This window comes from Desmodus rotundus, chromosome 7 (assembly GCF_022682495.2).
Source record: "Desmodus rotundus isolate HL8 chromosome 7, HLdesRot8A.1, whole genome shotgun sequence".
NCBI classification, from domain to species: Eukaryota; Metazoa; Chordata; class Mammalia; order Chiroptera; family Phyllostomidae; genus Desmodus; species Desmodus rotundus.
The window spans coordinates 127941124-127962989 of NC_071393.1; the positions used below are offsets into that span (position 1 = coordinate 127941124).

The 21866-nt window shown below is 40.1% G+C and overlaps 1 protein-coding gene across 3 annotated transcripts in view; it reads right to left on the reverse strand.

Moving 5' to 3' along the window:
- RPS6KA5 (ribosomal protein S6 kinase A5) overlaps positions 1–21866 on the reverse strand; it is a 123144-nt gene that overhangs the window by 21020 nt on the left and 80258 nt on the right. The window contains exons 1-4 of one of the 3 annotated variants that reach the window (XM_045201485.2): positions 21550–21609; positions 17003–17086; positions 14545–14648; positions 2258–2408 (exon numbers count right to left, since the gene is read on the reverse strand). In XM_045201485.2, coding sequence (XP_045057420.2) covers positions 2258–2408; positions 14545–14648; positions 17003–17047 — 300 coding nt within the window. In that variant the 5' untranslated portion in view covers positions 17048–17086; positions 21550–21609. Of the gene's footprint in view, positions 1–2257; positions 2409–13604; positions 13701–14544; positions 14649–17002; positions 17087–21549; positions 21610–21866 lie in introns of those variants that run through there. The other 2 variants (XM_045201486.3, XM_024567755.4) reach the window with 2 other exon arrangements.

Consider the following 21866-nt stretch of genomic DNA (forward strand, 5'->3'; position numbering starts at 1 on the left):
CTATTAAGTCTAAAGGCACAGCCCTATTTTCTAGAGGCAGTGTTAATTAGCGTTCCTGCTGGCCATCTGGACAGAGTAGAAAATAAGGTCACTGTACATGGTGCGTTTGCGTAACTGGTGCTGTCACACTGACAATCACTCTGTCCTCATTCACTGCATTCAAGCATTGTGAACACACCTCTTCTCTTCCCCACGGAATAATCCCAGCCCCTTTCCACCCAGATCAGACACTGGTTTGTATTATTCAAACTCAACCCTCTGCCAGTTTTTTATGCTACTTCCATCACTTAAAACAACCTCAGATAATACTTACTGAATAGTATATTTAGATATCCTATTTACATATTTCTTCAAATCTGAATTGTCATCATCGCTAGTAAGATATACCACTATTTTATGTACCATTAAGAAAGGAAAAGCATTACCCATTAGAATAGTAAGATACTGTCCACTGTAAGACGCAAACTGGTTTCAGAGATGGTAAAATGTGATACCTGCATTTCCAGGTTGACAACATTCAGTGTTTCGTCAACTAACAGAAAATGTTTATTACGCCCTCTTGTGGAGGCAATGGAGATAAAATCACTAAGTTACCGATCTTCCATTTTTTCAGCTAGAATAAGTTTTAGAGATCATTCAGTTTGTCTCTTTTATTTGACTCAGATAGGAATCAAAACCTGGAAGTAACTAACCACTTCACTTAAATGTTAGCTAGTGGAAGGGTCAGGATTCAAACACAGTCTCTTGACTTTCTAGTTAGTGCCCTTTCCTCTATGTGGCTCTAATGTTTTCCATTATATGATTTGAGAGTAAGGAGTAATTAAAGAAATATGTTGTTGGCAGAACGCTTAGTTGAATGCTGTTATGCTCTTCTCCACCTCTGCTCCATTTAGGTCTTTACAAGTAGAACTCTGGCTTTCTCCAAAAGTGTCCTTGTCATTCAAAAAGTCAAGGCAATTAAATAACTAAAATTACTATTTTGAGCTATAAAGAAATTTCTCTAATGTGAAAGATATATTGTAATAGTCACAAATACAGAGAACCATGGAGGAAAAAATACTAGGGAAATATAATTGGGGTATTTTGCTTGATTGCTTCCTTGAATTTTATCTCAGTAATATTTGAGGCAATCTTCTGAACAAGATATTTGAAATCGTCTGTTCAAACATTAACCTTTCTATGTCATATGAATCTGTGAAATGTATATACTGAGAAATTAATTTTATTCTAAATGTATTTCCCACTATGTTACTGAACTTCTGTAAGATGTACAGTAATATTTTTAAAAATGGTTACACTGAAGGACTGAAAATGGGCTTTTTTGAGCATAAAGTACATAGAAATAATTCTTATTCTCAATCACTATTTGTTCTTCTATATTTAAAAAACAATAAATAACAACATAAAAGCTTACTCTACAGGAGAGTTTCTTTGCTTGGAGCTATTTTAATTTGTTTTGGTGCTAATAATGTAAAAGCTCAGTTTGCAGAATAAAAATAAAACTTGGACGGTTCCTTTACACCATAAATATTTAAATCATGTTAAGCTCAGGGTTTTGGAAATCAAGGTCACGGTATCCCAAGTTGACCATTTAGATTGAAATAAATGAAACAGCCAACTCAGTCAATTTAATTTTTTTCCAGTTATCTAAAATTCTGATGGCTTTTTCTGGACAAAATTGAGCAAACTAAGTCGAGCTGGTGTTTCATAGAATGGCCTCATCAGGCTTTTTCAGAGTGAGAAAAGCACCGCCTCAAGTACAAGGAGAATAAATAATTCCTTATGTGTTATAGACACATAACTAAGAAATATGTACATTTTTAAATTGTCTATGATTCTCCTGGGAAAAGAAGAGATAAAATCACTATCTAAAAGATGTAACACAGTGGATCATGAACTGAGAGGGAAGTCAAAATGTAGTAAGAGTCTCCTTAGTCCACGTGCCTAATTCTTGAGATCATAAATGGAAACTAATATGCAGACACTCTAACCAATTAGTATGTAAAGAACTCAGTGTTATTATGATCCTCCCTATTCTTGCTTCATTTAGGAAGAAAGAGATCACTTAGGTTTCTACCAGTGGAATTCCGATCCTTTCTAAAGGGTCTCTGTCATTTAAAAAAAAAAAAAAGAAGTGCAATATATGTGAAAATAGGGAGAAAACAATTAACTCGAGAGAGACCATGTTCATTCATCTCACCAAGAACGCTGAACACTCTGAAATCAGCAGAGCAGAGATCTGTTCAATAAATTTCACCTGAAAAAAGAGATGTTCTTTGATTTCATCTGCATCACGTGGACCACATCCCAATCTTTTCTTAGGATCTTTCATCAAAAGACGCTGAATTAGGTCTTTAGCTAAAGCACTCATATCTTGGGGATACGGAGGCTCACTTTTTAATATTCTCCTGTAGGCAGATAAAACTTGCTGTTAAAACAATCAGAGGATAAAGTTATAGTGACGGTATTCTTAGCAAAAACAGGAATAGTACAGTACACTTTGAAACTGAACAAATATGAAAACCAGAGAAAGATATTTAAAATATGGAATCAAATTTCTGAAATGCAAATAAGCAGAAACAAAAAGTATGGGGTCATTTTTCAATATAAATCCCTCCTAACAAGAAGCAGCCATCCCAAATATTTTATTGGAAAGCAACTAAAAGGCAGGCTCAGGGCTAGGTTAGATCACCTACCCACGGAGTAAACTCTATGATCCAAGACTTCACAATGGGAACAACTCTTAGTAAAACTCAGGGAAGTGAGTTCAGCATTGAGACTTGAAAGGACAGAAGAGAACCCCAACCGTAGCTGCCTCACTCCTCTGTGTGCCGCCGAACATGAGAGGCAGCGGGGGTGCAGAGGGAAGGAAGGCCGAGGCAGGGGTGTCAGGGCCGCCTGGACACGGCTCAGCTCTTGATATTGGAAAATCAGCACCAGTGCTGGGGGCTTTTTATGGGAGAAAGTTTCTGGTTCCTGACCTGCCACAAAAAAACAGACAGGCAAAGCCCTAGAAGAAGGCAAGAGCCACTCAAAGATGGAAGCAAGTCTGATCTTATTAGGACAAGTAAAACATTAAAAGAATCAAGCTCCTTGATGCAATATTTGAATCTATTCTGAAGTCACAGTAGAAATCAATCCAACCCAAATGGAACTTTGCCCCCTACTCCCACCCTCCCTGCAATGCCAGATCAATAATTTCATGAGAAAGAAATAATGGAAAGGACTGATTGACATTAATAAGCTTAACACAATCTACATAGAGATGAACAGTTACACCATTATTTGGGTTTGCAAAAAGGTTCCCTGTTGTGCATTAAAATATGAATAACCGTTATGGGACAAAACAGATAGGAAGTTTATAAGACAGTATAGTGGAGTAAGAACATAGACTTTGGAGGCAGACTGAGTTCACACTCAGGTTCAACAAGCTCTGCTGCTTATTGGCTGAGAGACCTTGAGATAATTAATCTCTTTGTACCTCAGTTTTCCCAACTGTAAAATGGGGATAACAGCCTACCTAAAATGGGCGTTATGATGTTTAAACAAGTTAAGATACGATGTGCGGTGGCCAAGCACAGCAAAAGCCTGATAAAATGAACTACCATACAGACTCTCTCCTTCCAAGGCAACTCACAAAATAGACTGTAGCAAGCGGCCACCGAGAATCTGTGAGATGACGGTAGAGCTGAAATTTTTTGCTAAAAACTCCAGCAGTGCTGTTCATTTCAAAGCTAATTCGATTTCTAGCACTCCATCCTGAGAAGCTAAGAAAATGACTGTAGAACCAGTAAAAAGATAAGCAGTACCCTCTGCTGGTTTTGAGTCTTTAGCGTTCTCCCACTGCTCGCTGCTCGTCAGCATTTTCAGCATTAGAGACAAGGCCTCTCCTCAGAGCAGGCGCCTGCAGGCGTGACAGAGAAACTGGGAGCCCTGTCCTTCAGGGAAACAAGCACAGCCTTTTCCATTTCCTCCACCTTTAAGGTGCCTTTGCAGACAAGAATTTGTTGTGTAAGGGGATCAGCCTATGGATACATTGTTGCTGACGTTCACTTTCCTGCACCAGGGTACAGACACAGCACTGGCTGGCATCCTCTGAGTTCCCACCCCATGCTATTACTCTCGACCTGCGTCATCTGGTGTTTACTGGAAGTTTACTCCGTGCCAGGCACCAGGAAAAGGAACGGTCAGTCACACTGACCATGTGTGTTCAGTCACAAAAGGAGGGGCATCGAGAGAGCAGTGAGCACCCAAAAACAGGGATGGCCCCACCGAGATGTCAAAACTGGAGAGGGAAGCAGAAGGAGACCTGTGTCCCTTCAGGGAACACAAACCACAGCATTGGTGTGCAGCCTGCGTGCGTGGCAGGTGCCCGGTGCGGGGAACTGGAGTTCTAGATTGGGACGAGGCGGGGATCCGATCATGGAGACAGTGGAAATCTGAAGGAATTCCCGTTGAAAGCAGTGCTGATGAGGGAAGATGGACAGCAAGCAGGGTGGGCCCCAGCCCTTCCTGAGTGAAAATCACAAAGCCAGAACCAGCAGTAGACGGTGAGGAACATCCACCCGGCTTGGAGAAGTGAAAGCAGGAGCCATGCCAGACACTCCTCCCTGATGTCTTGGTAAAAGAGGCGGCACAGGGTTTCTTTAGCAGGTGCAGAGTGCCGAAGCCTGTTCCTGGTAGGGAACCGCATGCCAGGAAGAGAACCAGAAATGGGGGTGCAGTGGTAGAGAGGAAGGGCTCACAGCAGTCTTCTACCTTTTCTCCACAGGAGGATGATCTCGGATTTACCTTCTTATGCAGTTTCCTTGAAATGTATGGACCAGGAGAAATGTGAGATGTCAGCCATGCCCCGTGATTATGAAGTCACCCTGAGAGGTGAACCACACCTGGCGTGAGAGGTGTGGGCTAGCACGTGAGCCCGAGGGTTTTCTGGTCCAGGACTATTAAAGCACTTTCAGAAAACTGCAGCTTCTCTGTGTTATCTCTTATCCCTAAGGGCATCCTTGTGTGGCAGGGAAGCTGTGCTCCTGGGAGTTAGAAGACACAGTCCCTGTGCCAAGCTACCCATGCTGGCGTGGTCCACACCCACCACCTGATCTCATCACTATTGGCTGAGTGTGTCCTTTCTGGGCTGGGAAACCAGGCCTAGTTGGTTGGAAGGACTCCTGATGACGCATTTGATGTTGTCACTCACGCTGATTCACTCTGCTTCCTGACCCGTATTTTTCTAGAAAGCTAAGTAAACTGGTGCCCTGGTTTTTCAGAGCTCTAAACCCTCTACCTTCCTAGGGGTGCTGCAGAGGGCAAATTAATAACACAGTATGATATGAGCCACCTGCACCCCATATTATGCAAGTGAAGCAGGTGCAAAGAGATCTAACTGACAATGAGAGAAGATAAAAGAGAAAGCTAAAGAATGTGAGCACCAGGGAAGGGCCACTTGCACTCTAGCCTGAAGCTGCTGCCATGTTCACGTGGACGAATGTGCAGATGAACAGCTACTGTGACAGACACGAACAGATTGGGGTTAACTAGTTAAAAAAACAACCTGGAAAAACAGATGCTGCTATTGGGTATAAAAATACCTAAAATGAGGGGGAAAAAATCAAAAAGCATATTGGGCATTAAGAAGGCTTTATAAAATATACCAGTAAAGGATTTTATCATAAAGACATGAGAAGAAAAAGAAAGCCAAGGAAAAAATAAATATAGTATCTTCTTAAAACACGATTAAGAAATACTGATACTTGTAATTTTTCTATACACAACTCTGAAAGCAACACATCCATAAGCAGAAGTTTTAATTACAAATGAGCTCATTGAAGATGATACTGAGTAATTAACATGGATGAGATACAAAAAAAATTCAACAAATTACTGCTAGATTCCGTTTTGGCCTACCATACTATATCCCACAAAGTCAATGTAGGAAAATAATCACCTAAAGAGGAAACACATCTTGGGAGGACAAGGAAATTAACTACCTAAACCTCTCGTAGAGGACCCAAGGTGGTCAGACTCCTAAGGTGGTCCCCAACGATCACTTGTGTCCGGGACCTTGTGTGATCCCCTGCCCTTATTTAGCAGGGGCTGCACCTACACACTTCCTTACCACCAACAGTAACAACGGAGATGACAGGATGTCACTTCATGATTAGGTCACAGAACATTCCATCTTCCTAGTGGACTCGCTCTATTGCCTTTCTAGCTTGCATGCTTTGAAGAAGTAGGCCACCATGTTGGATGGGCCCACATGGCAAGCTGGTCTTCAGCCAATAGCCAGGGAGGAATTGATGCTTTATTACTCCAACAACCCTGAGGAACTGAATCCTGCCAACCACCACGCGTGCTTGGAAGCAGATCCTTTCCCAGTTGAGCCCTAAGAGGACTACAGCCCAGCCAACACTTGGCACCATATGAGTGACCTTGAAGTAGAGGACTTAGCTAAGCTCTGTCCTGATTCCTGATACTCAGAAATTCCTGACATAATAAATGTATGTTGTTTTCACACATTTCAGGTCTTTCGTTTCTTAGCAATGGGTAATGGATGACTAATACAGGGCCACACAATAGACACTTCAGACTTGGAAAGCTGTCTGGTCTCTGGGGCACCTATCCAACTCTGCCGCAGCAGCTGGAACGCAGCCAGAGATGATCCGCACAGGAGTGAGCACAGCTGTGTACTGATGAAATGTACTGATGGGCGCTGGAATGCCAACTTCACGTCATTTTCACATGTCACAAAATACTGCTCATCTTTTGAGTTTTTAAACCACTTAAGAATATAAATCCATTTTTTTTCCAAACTATAAGAGAAAGTTCATTTAGAAAGTCACAGAAGCAAAAGAAGGGCCCTTGAAGCTTAGGAGAGAGAAAGGCAAAGGTAATCTGCCTGGGGAGAAGGAGAGGGGGAGGGAAAGAGTGCTGAGATCCATTCTTAGCTCAGAGGCCACACACAAAAATAGGCCACAGAATGGATTTGGCCCCAGGGCAGTAGTTTGCCAACCCCTGACTTAAATAGTACAATTAGGACTGTTTAGCATTGTTTGGACACTATTAAGACCTGAATTTAATAATGCTATGATAGTATAATGAGCATATTAAGAAAGCACATTTTATTGATGGAAAATGAAGAACTAAATAAACATCTCTTGGCAAACATTTTCTACATTTCAAAGAGAAAGGGAGACAGAAAACCCTGTTAGAGATGATGGAAGAGCTGCGAATGGAGCCTTGCACCCTGACTCCTAGGGAAGGGTACAGTCAATTACCAGGATTTACAAAGCCCCAGCGCAGTTGAGGGCTCCTGGGTGGGGCAGGCAGGAGAAAGACGGAAGGAGATGCCCAGGACGGGGTGGGCGCCTTCCCGCGCAGCAGTACCATGCGCCCTAAAAGAAGCTCTACATGGAAAGGCAACAAAAGCTGGTAGGAGGCACATTAGCAAGAAAAGCACATGCTACAAACACGAAATGAAAACAAGAAATAGAGTCACAGAAAAGCTAAAGAGCAATCATTCAAATCTGTAATGCTGATAGTTCAGTATTTCTCCAAACTGGCACCAAGCTATGAGGAATCGGGAAATGATTTCATATAAGCAGTGAGAGAACTAGAAAGGGCTACCGTAGATAAAACTAGTGTCAAATACCTGCAGCTGCATCGGGAAGAAACAACAGACCTTTCCTGTGTTCTTCAGAGGACAGAACCAGGATGTCCATGCAGATGAGAGGAAGCTAATTCCAGCTTATTTTAAGTGGGAAAAATTCCTATAGAACTAAAGTTGTTCCGAGGAAGGGGATTCCTTGAAAATACCTCATGCAATCTCGCCCTCCGTTGGCCGAGGGCGCCCAGAAAGAAAGGAGATGACTGTCAGGGACATGAGGAAGGGGCTCTTGCATCCCTGAGAAAGTTGCATTGTCATTCTAAACCCCTTTACTCTGAAATGTAACGCACCAGAAAAACAGTCTGCTCTGATTTTAGGCTACCTGTAGAAAACGACAGGCAAGCAGACAACTTGGAAAATACATTATTTTGAAGCATCTCAAGTAAAAACTACAAAAAATATTCAGAGTTCAGGGAAGATTATAATAATTAAGGAGTGGAAGAATTCAATGATGAGAAAACAGCCCTAGTTAACTAAGACATACGGGGATAAGAAAATGGCACATTTATCTTAATGGTGCGTACTTTTAGAAGAACAGACTGAAAGATTTGACACCAGGAAAGACAATCAGAATGATTATCTTGAAAGGGAAAGGTAATGTAAGACAATTCAGTCATTACACTCTTTATATACTTCAGGAATAAAACAATGAATGCCACAAAAAAACATGGAATCATAAGTTAACATCAAGTTTGAAACAAAATATTAACAACACAACAAAAAAAGTAATTAATTGATTAGAGGGGAAAACCCTACTTAAATTCATGAAAACTCTGCCCTGGTTTTAAGATTATAGGAATCTGACTCCGGCTCCCCTCTCTCTCAAACCGGAATGCCAACTGACCGAACTAAAGGCAGTAAAAGCCATTTGAATTTGAACATCACTTGGCTCAGAATGTTCCTGCCACCCTAAGCAGCAACGTGCTCTCTCTACAGGAACCCCCAAGGTGGAGAGAAACATTACGAAGAAGAGTGCTTGTGTCTGAGATCAGAAAGAGGGGAATTAGTCAGAGGAGCCACTACTTCACATTGTCAGGCTATGGCCGCCCTTTGCGTCTGCGTCTGTCGCCATGACAGGTGTGACCTTACTAGGGGACTGGAGTTCTCCAGACTGCAGCCAAGGTCTTCTATAATTCTGAGACATTTTCTAACAAATAGCCATTTAGGATAAGCCAAGTCATGTGTACAATTTTAACAACAGTCATGATTTTAAGTATAAATTTAACAAGAAGGGGAAGAGAGCAAAGAACATGTATGAATGACCCATGGACATGGACAATGGCGCGGGGATGGACTGTGGGAGTGGGGGGTGAGGTGGGACAGGGGAGGGCAAAGGGGAAAAGTTGGGACAACTGTAATAGAATAAACACGAATATAAATAAATAAATAAATTTAACAGGGAATATTCCTGATCACTTCAGTGTTAAATAGCTGGGATAGTAAGAAATTATTCATTTCCTAATCCATCCCATAAAAAATTCACTTAAACCTTTTAATTGAAGTAAAGCTGAGGTACAATCCACTCCCACATACGAGGTGCACAACTTGGTGAGCTCCGACATATGGATACCCGTGAACCCATCGCCACGATCAGGACAATGAGCACACCCCACGCCCTCCTCGTGCCCCTTGGTCATCAGTGCTGCCCTCCGCCTGGGCGACTGCCCCTCGGTCAGTTCCCACACCCAGGCATTCCTGAATGCATGAAGGGGAGGGTGGGTCACCGTGATAAAATAGCCACACAATTTATACTCCTAATCTTCCTTCCCCACTTCCCCAAGGGACCTGTGGCCTTTCACCACAAATATCAGACCTTTCAAGGACTACTGGACACTGGTTCTGAACTGACAGGGATTCCAGAAGACCCAAATGTCCCTGTGGCCCGCCAACCACAGTAGGGACTTGTGGGGGTCAGGTGATTGATGGTGTTTAAGTGCAGGCCCATCTCACAGTGGATTCAGTGGGTCTCTGACCCAGCCGGGGGCTACTTCTGTAGGCTCAGAATGCATAATTGGAACAGACATACCTAGCAGCTGGCAGAATCCCCACACTAGTGCCCTGCCCTGTGGAGTCAGGACAATTATGATTGGCAAGGCCAAGTGAAAGCCATTTAACTGTCTCTACATAGAAAAACAGGAAACCAAAAGCAATACTTCATTTCTGGGGGGCTGCCGAGACGAGTGCCACCATCAGACTTGAAAGATGGAGGAGTGGTGATTCCCATTCAGCTCGCCTATCTGGCCTGTGCGAAGACAGGTGGACCTTGGAGAATGGCAGCGGATTATCCCAAGTGTCGACCAGGTGGTGAGTCCAATGCAGCTGCTGTTCCAGATGTGGTTTCACAGCTGGAGCACATTAACACATCCCTTGGTACCTGGTATGCTGCTGTTGATCTGCCTTTTTTCTCCATCCCTGTGCACGAAGCCCACCAAAAGGAGTTGTTCTCAGCTGGCAAGGCCAGCAATGTGCCTTCACTGTCCTACCACAGGGGTCTATCAGCTCGCCGGCCCTACAGCATAATCTAGTTTGCGAAGACCTTGATTACCTTTCCCTTCCGTAAGATATCACATCAATCCATTATATTGACGACTTTATGCTGATTGGCCCCAGTGAGCAAGAAGTAGCACCATTTGTGTGTCAGAGGGTAGAAAATAAATGTGACTAACATTCAGGGGCCTTCTACCCTTAGTGATTTCTACGAGTCCACTGGTGTGCGGCAATGTCAAGATGTGCCTTCTAAGGTGAAGAGTAAGTATTGCATCTGACCCTTCCTACAAAAGGAAGCACAATGCCTAGTGGGCCTCTTTGGATTTCAGAGGCAACATATTCCTCTTCTGGGTGTGTTACTCTGGCCCATCTACAAAGTGACCTGAAAAGCTGCTATTGAGTGGGGCCTAGAATGAGACGAGACCCTGCAACAGGTCCAGGCTGCTGGCCAAGCTGCTCTGCCCCTTGGGCCACATGACCCAGCAGGTCTAGTGGTGCTTGAGGTGTTGGTAGCAGATAGGGATGCTGTTTAGAGCCTTTGGCAGCCCTGATAGATGAACTGCAACATGGGCCCCTAGAATTTTGGAGTAAAACCCTGTCATCGTCTGCAGATAATTACACCTCTTTGAAGAAACAGCTACTGGTCTGCTACTGGGCCTTAATAGAGACTAAATGCTTAACTATGGGTCCCCAAGTCACATTCAACCTGAGATGCCCATCGTAAATTGAGAGTCATCTGATGTATGAAGCCATAGAGGTGGGCACGCACAGCAACACTGCATCATCACATGGAAGTAGACGCACGAGACTGGGCCTGGGGAGGCCCTGAAGGCAAAAGGTAGTTACAGAAAGAAGTAGCCCAGATGCCCACGGCCCCAACTCCTGCTACACTGCCTTCTCTCCGCCAGCCTCATGGGGAGCTCCCTACGGTAGTTGTCAGAGGGCGAGGAGACGCAGGCCACCTTTGCAGATGGTTCTGTATGATAATGCAGGTGCCACCGGAGAGTGGACAGCTGCAGCACTACACCTCCTTTCTGGGACATCTCTGAAGGACAGCAACGGGGAGAAACCTTTCCAATGGGCAGAACTCTGAGCAGTGCACCTGGCTGTTCATATTGCTTAGAAGGAGAGAAGACCAGATGTGTGACTTTATACCCCTGAATGGGCTGTGGCCAATGGTTTGTCTGGATGGTCAGGGGTTTGGAAGGAACCTAACTGAGAAATTGGTGCAGAGGAAGTCTGGGTGACAGGGTATTTAGGGAAGAGGTATGTGGATAGACTTCACTGAATAGGAAAAAAACGTGAAGATATCTGTGCCCATGTGAATTCGCACCAAAGGGTGACCTCGGCAGAGGAGGACTTTAATAATCAAGTGGGCAGAATGACCTGTTCTGCGGGTACCAGCTGGCCTCGTCCTCCAGTCAACCCTATCGTCACCCAGTGGGCTCCTGAACAAAATGGCCCTGGTGACGGGGATGGGGGCTACAGGTGGGCTTCACTCACTGAGGCTGACCTGGATGTGGCCACGCTGAGCATTCAAACTGCTAGCAGCAGAAACCAACACCGAGTGCCCAATATGGCATCAACCCCTGGTGATTGGTCAACCCCCTGGAGGCAAAACGACTGCCATGGACTGCTTCCATTATGGAAGGGACAGCATTTCATTCTAATTAGAAGAGACACTCAGCCCTGGCTGGTGTAACTCAGTGGATTGAGCACCGGCCTGCAAACCAAAGGGTCGCCAGTTTGATACCCAGTCAGGGCACATGCCTGGGTTGCAGGCCAGATCCCCAGTGAGGGGCATGCAAGGGCAACCACACATTGATGTTTCTCTCCCTCTCTTTCTCCCTCCCTTCTCCTCTCTCTAAAAATAAATAAATAAAATATTTTTTTAAAAAAGAATAGACGCTCACGTTCCACACAGCACTGCTTCTGAAATTCACTGGTCTTGCCCTGTTCTGCACCAGCTGGAATTACGACCTTGTTACTTGTCTTTGTTTGGAAATTAAGTATGGTATAAGGAGATGCGAATGGCTGCCAAGTTGACAAAGGGTAAACTTGTGATGATTAATGTTTAAGTGTCACATAACTGGGGCACAGGTTGCCCCATTAAACATTTCTGAGTGTGTCTGTGAGGGTGCTCCTTCCTGAGTTTAGCATTTGAATGCCCTCCTTAATGTGGGTGGGCATCATCCAATCCATTTAGGGCTGAGGAGAGGAAAAAAAAGGAGAGGAAAGGAGGATTCAGTGTCTTCCTGCTTAACCTGGAATACTGGTCTTCTGCCCTCGGAATCACGGGCTTTCCTGGGTCTTCAGCTTGCAAATGACAGGAAGTGGGACTTCTCGGCCTTCATAATTTGTGAGCTAATTCCTTATAATAAATCTCCTTTTATATGCCCTATTGTTTCTCTTTCTCCCTACAGTCTAATGATTTTAGTCATCTTTTCATATGCTTATTTGCCACCCATAGATCTTCTTTGGTTAACTGTTTAATTTTTTTGCCCATTTAAAAAAAATGAAAAGTTTTTTTCCCCTTGAGTTTTGAGAGTTCTTCATATTCCAGATACGATTTATAACTGTGCCCCAGTCTGTGGCTTGTCTTTCTTCTCTCAACAGTTGCTTTTGAAGAGCAGAATTCTAATGGAGTCCAATTTATCAATGCTTTCTTTTATGGATTATACTTTTTGTGTTGTATCTAAGAAATCTTTACCTAATCCCAGGTCACAAAGGTTTTTCTTTATGTTTTCTTGTAGAAATTCTATAGTTTTAGATTTACATTTAGGTCAATAATCCTTTTTAGTTAATTTTTCTATATGGTGCAAAGTATTTACAGAAGTTCATTTTTTCTCCTTATCATAGCCATCAGTTAATGAAAAGACTATCTTTTCTCTACCAAGTTATTTTCGCACCTTTATTAAAAAAAATTAGTTGTCTATATCTGTGTAGTTCTATTCTGGCCTCTCTATTTCATCGAATATTTGTCTATCTTGATATAAATATCACAGTGTCTTAATTACTGAAGCTTGTAAGTCTTGAAAGAAACTTAGGACTACTTTTTCAAAGATGTTTTGGCTATTCTAGGTTCTCTGCATTTCTCTAAGACCTAGGTTGTCAATTTCTAGAAAAAAAAAAAAAAGACAAGAAATCTGATGGAACTGTGATTGTGTTTAATCTATAGGTCAATTTGGATATAAATAACATCTTAACTACACTGAGTAGTTCCCGCTCACATGTGCTTATCAATACTTGACTGAATGAATAGTTGAGGGATACCTTCTGCAAATCTCTGAACTTCTCTCTCTGCAGCCTTCTCCTCTCCAACTCTCTGCCTTTACACTCTATCTGCCTGGGTCTTCCTGGACTCTCAGCTCCGTCTCAGCTCTGCCTGGCTCCCCTCCCTGTGCTGCAGCCTGGACACTCCGAAGGCAGTAAACTGGGCAATCTCAGGGCTCACCTCGTGTATTCCATCTCTCAGTGCTCACTGTCCTTCACTGCTAGATGTTCAATGTCTTCAATACTGTTCCTCCAGATATTCTGCCCGTTTTAAAAACTGTTTCAGGCAGGAAAGTAAATCCGGTTCTTGTTATTCCATCTTGATAAGAAGTGGAAGTCCCCATTTTAAATTTTTAATGTCAAATCTGTTCTCAAAGTTATAAAATTCAAGTAAAAACAGCACAAAAACATAACTAGTAATTAGTATAATGTCTTATCACTGTTGTTTATTTGTTCATTAACTCGCTTCATTCCAAAAGTATTTATTGAACTCTGCACAGGGACCGTGCTGAGTGGCACCGGAGCACACAGTGGTGGGGACCAAGGCCAGACATGCCCCTGGCTCTCCCAGAGCGTATAATCTAGTGGGACAGACTGATGCTAATCAAATAATTATAAGCAAAATTATAGCAATACAATTTCATAACTCCTATGAAGGAAGGTAATAGAATAATGCTAAGATAACCTATAAGAGGGTAACTTTATGGTATTTGTTTCAATTAAGCCTATATACACGAGTTGAAAAATAGCACTACTATTTATTTATGTTAAAGTCACAAAGAAATTATAATATGTTTACAGTGGGAAGAAAGTGTCCATCAAATAAACATCAATACACCATGCACTTACTAGGTTAAGACAATATGCCAAATGCTTTGGAACACACAAAAATTATGACACTATCCTTTTGAAATGTGAGATCTATCTGGGCACATAAAATATCAAGGAATATAAAGGTTATCTATCTACACCTGTATGATTATAAATGGAAATTAGCCACTGACACATAACTTTGTCTATCCCCATTCAAAAAATTATTTTTTTCCCATCACCCAAGTTACAGAAATTTGATCACTGCCTTTGCAGTAACAATACATCCATTTTATTTTGTCAGGTCTTACCTAGATATCTCAGCCTGGGAATTCTTCTCCCCGTCAACAGTGAAAGGAGACGCTCCCGTTAGTAACTCATACATTAGGACACCTAAACTCCACCAGTCAACTGCCTACAAAACAACAGTGGTTTCACTTGATAGAATATTAACTAATGTATAATTTACAAGAAAGCAAAATGAACAAAAAAAAGCCATATATTTGGAAAATATTTTAACAAAAAGATTTTATACACAGCTTTTTGTGTCAGGGGCATTAAATTAGCACATGCAAGAAAGACATTCGAAGAACAAATATTCAGGTACCCTCAGAACAGAATTTAAATAGTTAGGCCATCAATCAATAAGCTAAAAGTGGTCTAATAACTTTCTAAACTAGTAATGGTTTTATTGTGGTTAATTTAAAAAGTTTTTCTTTAAATTTAAAAAATTTTAAGTAAGTGAAAGCTTTGGACTTATGATAAAGTACCAATGAGCATTTTTAATAATTATATAGCTCCAATAAATAATATAAAATTAAAGAACAAAAATGAAAAAAATCCCATCTAAAGGTATTTTTCTCATAACTACCTAAACCAATGCCTCTTATAGAACCTATCACATAAACCTAATAGTCTTAATTCGTGGGATGCATGATGAGATTTAAAATAATGTAAAACAAAATGTGATCTAAATTGAAAACCAACTTGTAAATGTAGTTACCTGAACTGAGAACACGCAAATTACAATAATCTTAAGAATCCTGCTGTATTAGAAATTGCTTCTCTTATAAATACACAAATCAAGATTTCAGTAACAGTTGAATATAGGAGCTTACGACAACGAGATATTAATTGGATACTAAAATTTTAAACTCTGCTTCCAAATTTCAGAGCCAAGATTTGAGGGGAAAATGATGCAAAACTTATGAACCTAGAGCTATTTTAAAGAAAATACATAACAGGGACATATGAAACAGGATCAGGCAGACTGAAATCACAAAAGAGTGAGTGCGAGCCAGGCACACAGCAAGCACTTTGCATATGTTACATCTCATTTATCCAGTCGAAGTCCCCAAGGTATTCCATGCACGCCCATTGACCTAGCTGCATTCTGGACCTCAGGTGTGCAGGAATTCTAGGAGCAATATAAGGTTTTCTTTCCTAAAAATTGATTCCGTTAGGTCAGAAAAGGTAATTTTCAAACTTTAATAGGTATAAATTCCTACCAAATTTCCCAAAAGTTTCAAAGAATACCTTGAAGCAAACTAAACCAGCAATTTGATTCTTTTATTTATACAAGCCATTGTGCTCCATCTGAGTCAGGCCCCTGAGAATGTTCTGCTGTGAGATCTGAAACCGTGCTCTTAAAATTGATACAGCTCTACACTCATTCCTAGCCATGAAAATTTAAAGAACAGGCTTTAGGTAAATGGTAAGTCATTAGCAAACATTCTCCACACTTGAGATATCTGGACTGTATATACAGGGTTTTGAAAGGGAATGAGGGAGAAGGGAATGTGAGAAGCAAATTAGTCAAAATCCCTTATTTGGAGAAAGTTATTAATAAAGCAAAAGTTTTAAGAAAGAACTGAACAAGTCTGTACCCTTTAATACAGGAAAAATAAATATGTTACCTGGACTTTATAACTACTTAGAAGGCCTCTCCACAGCCTTCATTTTGCACATAACAAAGGAAAGTGAGTAGAAAAAACCCCTGAGCTCTTTAGAGGGCTTAGAGAAACAAACTTAGCCTATCTTGAATGCTTAAAAAGGATTATTTTCTTTCTCCAGGGATAGTTATAATGATTACTTCTGTTGAAGAGAGAGAATCAAGAAAAGCCTTCAGTGTCTGTACAAAGTTAGAAGAAGAAATTGGGAATAAGAAAATAGGAAAGATTCCCTTTTCAATGATCTCTTAGAAAGTAAATATCAACTAAAGGTGAAAGAGTTAAGGATACATTTTGTATGTTTTTCTAACAAAAATCAATGATGCCAATAAGCACTGTCCAAAATCACTCAGCACGACAGAGACAGGAAAATGGAGTTTCTGCATCCGGGAACACCTCCGTACTGCACGGGGGCTCAGCTGTGTACTAAACGCAGCGGTCCTGTGCAGGGACAATGAATGACTCTTGTTTTAAACAGAGTTACAACTGGTGCTTTGCTCAAGATATAGACACTTTTAATGGAAATAACATAAAAATTATTTGAAGAATTGAGTGTTACTCTATAAAACAAGAAATTATCCTCAGCAATAAAAGCTGAAAAATGGGAAATCTAGAATTCCTAACCCTTCTATGATCTTTTTCCTCCAAAACACTAGATGTCATACATAATGTGTCACGTTACCAAACGGGAGAAAAAAATAAAGGTAAGACAACACCAGAAAGAGGACTCTGTTGAAGAGATTGTGCCTAAGTTATTAACTAGGATCCTTACTATGCATTTTATAGAGATATATAAAGAAGTGTCAAAAATAGCACATACCTTGTCATGTCCCGAATCACCCCCTCTGACAATATCTGGTGCCATATATTCAATAGTTCCACAAAAGGAGTATGCTCTTTCGGCCTTAAACAAATAATCAAACAAAAAGAGATTTGATTTCAGGCTAGTATGATAAATGACACAGAGAGGAAGTCCTCACTGCATGTCAGCGGTTGAGGTCAATTACCGCACAGAGCAAAGCACACACAGTGGCAGACTCTACTGGCAGACCCTCCTCTCCCCGGGACGGAGGGGCCGTGCACAGTACACGGGAGGAGTCCTGGGTAAATAAAGACTTCCCGTGTGAAACCTACCACCATCATTCACCCATGCATCCACCCACCCACTCATGCATCTGCTCAGTCATTCTCTTCTTCTCTGTTTATGTGTACATTTCAATTATTGTTCTCTTTTTAACCTTTCTTTTCTGAAAGGATGCAAACAGTCGTGGTAGGGTAACACGAGCTGTCTAACACTTTACTCTGGATAGCTGTATTTCCTGATAGGCAGGACTGGGAAAACACTAGAAAACTTGGAGGGGGAAGGACAGCCAATTGCTAAGAAGGGGACTAGGGAACCCAAAGATAAAAAACAGGAAAAAAAATTTCCCACCATACCATCTTGTCTAGGTTTGCCACTGTCTAACAGAATGTTTAGCGATGATGACCAAACTGCCTTAAAAAAAAAAGATTTTCTCTTCAAGTTAGTTTTTTCTCTTCTGTAGAACTTTAAAAGGAGCTAATTTCACATATCAGCCTAAAAGTTAATTTTAAAAACTAAAGCAATTTTTAAAATAACCAACTGTGTCATATGACTCATCCCAATGTAACAAAGAGCTAAACTGTAACGCAGATGTATTAAATAGGGATAAAGGATTCTTCTTTAACAATATACATTCATATGGCTATAACAAACTTTCAAAGGCACTTTGGTTCCATTAAAATACTTTTACAAAATTATTTTAGAGGAAGCTTTTCAATTTATACTTGACTCTTCTTCCACTAGTAGGGTTTAAGAAAAATAAGTGTTCCTCTTATTTACCCATTTTTAATGTAAAGAACACTATTCTAGCAATGTTATAGAAGTGGTAGAAGTCCCCTACTCTGTTGGCTGAAAGTTAAGCCCAGAAAAAACTAATGTAATACATTTATTTAAACACTGTGATAATGAATGTATTAAAACTACTTAATTGTAATACATATATAAATAAAAATAAGATATGGTCTATAATTCATTTATTTCTTTTTATGTGCTACATATATTGAAAGATTACTATGCACCTAGAAACTAAAAGCAATAATTCAATTATATGTAGATTTACAGAAAAAAGTCTTTGTTACCTGGCAGAATGTTATCGAATAGCTAATATAAATCAAACATCAAATGCCTTTATCTCTCTGTTTCATCATTTCAGTACCAAATGCTAATTTTGTGGAAAAATTAAAACTAAATAAATTTATTTTGTAGAGATTTGTGTATAAAAAGTAATGAATAATTTTTAATTTTGTTAAATATGCTTAGACAGAAAAAAATGTGTATATTAGAAAGCATTAATCTGTTCACTGAATTATTTAAGAAGAAATGCTACAAAGTTACTTTTTTAAAAAATCCAAACTTCTTAAAACTAATGAATGCTTTTAGTTAAGATACTATTTATCATCCAATGACCCTTTCTTTGGACATTAAGCAAATATTACTATTACTATAGAGCTGACACGGAGAAACACATAGAAATCACTAAGTCATTTTCAGTGTTCGATCGCATCTGATAAGACACCTTGAAAATATTATGTGTTAAACCAAGTTTAGGTATACTGAAAAAAATAAAAATAATTCTCCAAACTGGCTAATGAGTAAAAAGATAATGGGTTTCAATTTATTGACTTTCCAGATTTGTATTTAGAAAACTAATCTTTTTAGCAAATATACATTTTCATTTAAAGGCAACCCCATGTCACAAACCATTTTGAAATCACGTGCATTTCCTTCTAAATAGGAGACGATGATTAAATTTTACAAGTCATGACAGTCATGAAAATCTGCATTCTCTTCTTCAAAACGCTGAACATAGGCATTCCAATGTTTGGTGTAAAGGGTATGAAGCATGCAGACTTTAGTGACTGCTCCCAGAAAGACTTGCGGTGTCTTCCTTATCTCTCAGTGACAGCCAGGCCGCTCAGCTCTGTCTTGGCACAAACGGAGCTGAGAACCACAGGAAGAGCTGGAATATGTTCCTCCCCACCTTCATGCTGTCTTTTTATTCACTTCAGCTTTTCTGGTTTTTCCTTTTTTAATGGGGGGAGTAGGTAGTGTCCACTTAATAAATAATTAATACATAACTATCTATTTGATAGGAATTCTAGGAGGTAGCAAAATTAAAGCTTAAGTGCTGGAAAGTCCCAGTCACTGAGGAATAGTAACAAACAAAGCATTTCTCATGTCTCTCAATTAAAAAAGAAACCACTGCCATTTGATTCCCTTGCAATTCTGCACCTGCTTCCTCTTCCTCCTCTGGGTTCTAACTTCAAGATAATTCCAATAACCCCACCTAGACGACAGACTGAGGCAGGACAGGGGAAGGTAGGCAGGAGAGGCTGCACAGTTGTTTTGTGAACTATGATAAGAAGAGGCTGGGATGGCATAGCTACATTCTACCGTGGTTACTGTTTATTATTTATTCAAAATATAGCTACAGTAATATTTTTCTCAGGGATACAGGCAATCCACCTAGTTAGAATTTAATTTAACACTATTTTACAAGGCATATTACTTAGTAAAGCTAACACAAAGTTAAAATATTGTGAAGGAGAATTCACTTGAATATGAAAATAGTAGAAGCAGTGTGTGTGTACCATTCCGGCTGACAAGGCGGACCATGGTTGCGCTTAAGTGATCAGCTGATCAAAAAGGGACCCTGTAACCCCTAGAAAGGGTAACCCCCATAGGTGCCAGCCCTGAGGAGGGTACTGAAAACCAGTAAGAGGGGCATATGACCTGTGCCATGGCTGTCCAAAAAGAAGGCAGGTACTTTGTTTCGGGTCTCAGCAATCCAGAAGCGGGACTTCTGATACTTTCATGAGGACAAAAAAGGAAGCCCTCCACTGAAATGGGGTGGACTGGAACTAAGAAAGCTGAACCCCAAATACATGTGAAGTCTATAAAAAGACACTTCACCCACTTGCACAGGTTTGTTTCAGCCTGGGCCCTAGCTTTAGAAGCAAACCAATCAGCATTCCTCTTGTGAAATCACATTGCTAGGCTTGTATCTCCTGCAGATTTGGGGCATGGTATTGGGAAAGGGAGAAAATCTGGTCAGACACGGTGATACTCTGGAACAGAGCAGAACGAGAAAAATTCCCACAACTTAGCTGGCACAGGATTCACACTGATGAAGCCCTGGAGGCATAAAATTACTAAACAAATAAACTAGACTCCATAAATACAACAAACAGGATCACTTTAAATGGTAGACAAATAATCTATAAAAGACCAGTATGTTGTAAAAGATAAAAGATATAAAGGAAGGAAAATATCCATGAAACAATACAGCGGCACAGGAAAGATAAGAACGATATGAAAAAGAATCAAAGAAAACTATGTAAATGAAAAATACACAGTAAGAAAAAATAGGCAGAGTAAATAGACACAACTAAAGAGGGAATCTGTAAAGTAGAAGATATATTTGAGAAAATTATCCTAAATGTTTCAAGAGTCCCGAGCAAACTAAATAAAAATATATTCATAGCTGATGCATTTCTATTTCTTGACTAGTGATTATGAGTGTTTGTCTTGCAATAGTTCACTAAACCATACTTTTGTGTTTTATTTTCCATTAAAAGGTATTTTTAAAAAACTAGTCTATTCCCAGATATGTGTATGTGTGTGTGTATATATATGTGTGTATGTATACACATTTGTACACACACATATACACATATACATATAAATAATTACTTGATATATAAAGGCAAAATAAAAGTGTATTAAGACTGAGATAGACTTTACTATTATTCATTGATCCTTGCTAAAAAAATCTAAAGGGTGCACTTCAAAAATAAACTGAACTCACAAGAAAAGAGTAAGATGTAAGAAGCAACAATGAGCAGAGAAAACAGGCAAATGTGAAAAAATCTAAACAAGTATTGAATTTACGAAATGAAAATAATAATTACATGGCAATGATTAATTTGAGGAACTATAAGGTGGGACTAAAATAGTAAGTAACAATAATATATAAAATTAGATGGATAATTGAAGTGAAAACATTCTAATGTTCTTGAAGTGGTCATGACAACCATGGATAATGGTTAATTCTGGACGCTAAGTCATTCTGTAAGTTAAAAATTTCAGGGCACAACTACTGAAAGAATAGAAATAGAATATACACAACTTCTAGATCATTAGGGGGAAATGAAGTAAAGTAATCTTAATCATTTGAATAGAAGTCAGAAAGGAAGGGAGAAAGCAAAGTGAAACTACGATAAAAACACAGTAAGAAGAGAAAAATAAAAATATATCAGTAATCATAATATACAGGTTTAACTCACCAGTTAAAAGACAGAAACTCTCTGGATCAAAAACAAAATCCAGCTATATGTTATTTATAAAAGGCACACCTAAAACATAATGACAAAGAAATATTGAAAGTAAAGAGATGGAAAAAGATACATCAGACCAGCACAAACCAACAGAAGGCTGGAGTACCTTATTAACAGCAAGAAAATGAACTTTAAGGTAAAAAAGATTATTAAAACTAGGTGGGATCACTGCATAATCATAAAAGGAACATTTCACGGGGGGAGTAACCCTATTCCAAACCTGAACACCCTCACAAATTTTTGAAGAGCCTTACATTACATAAGCA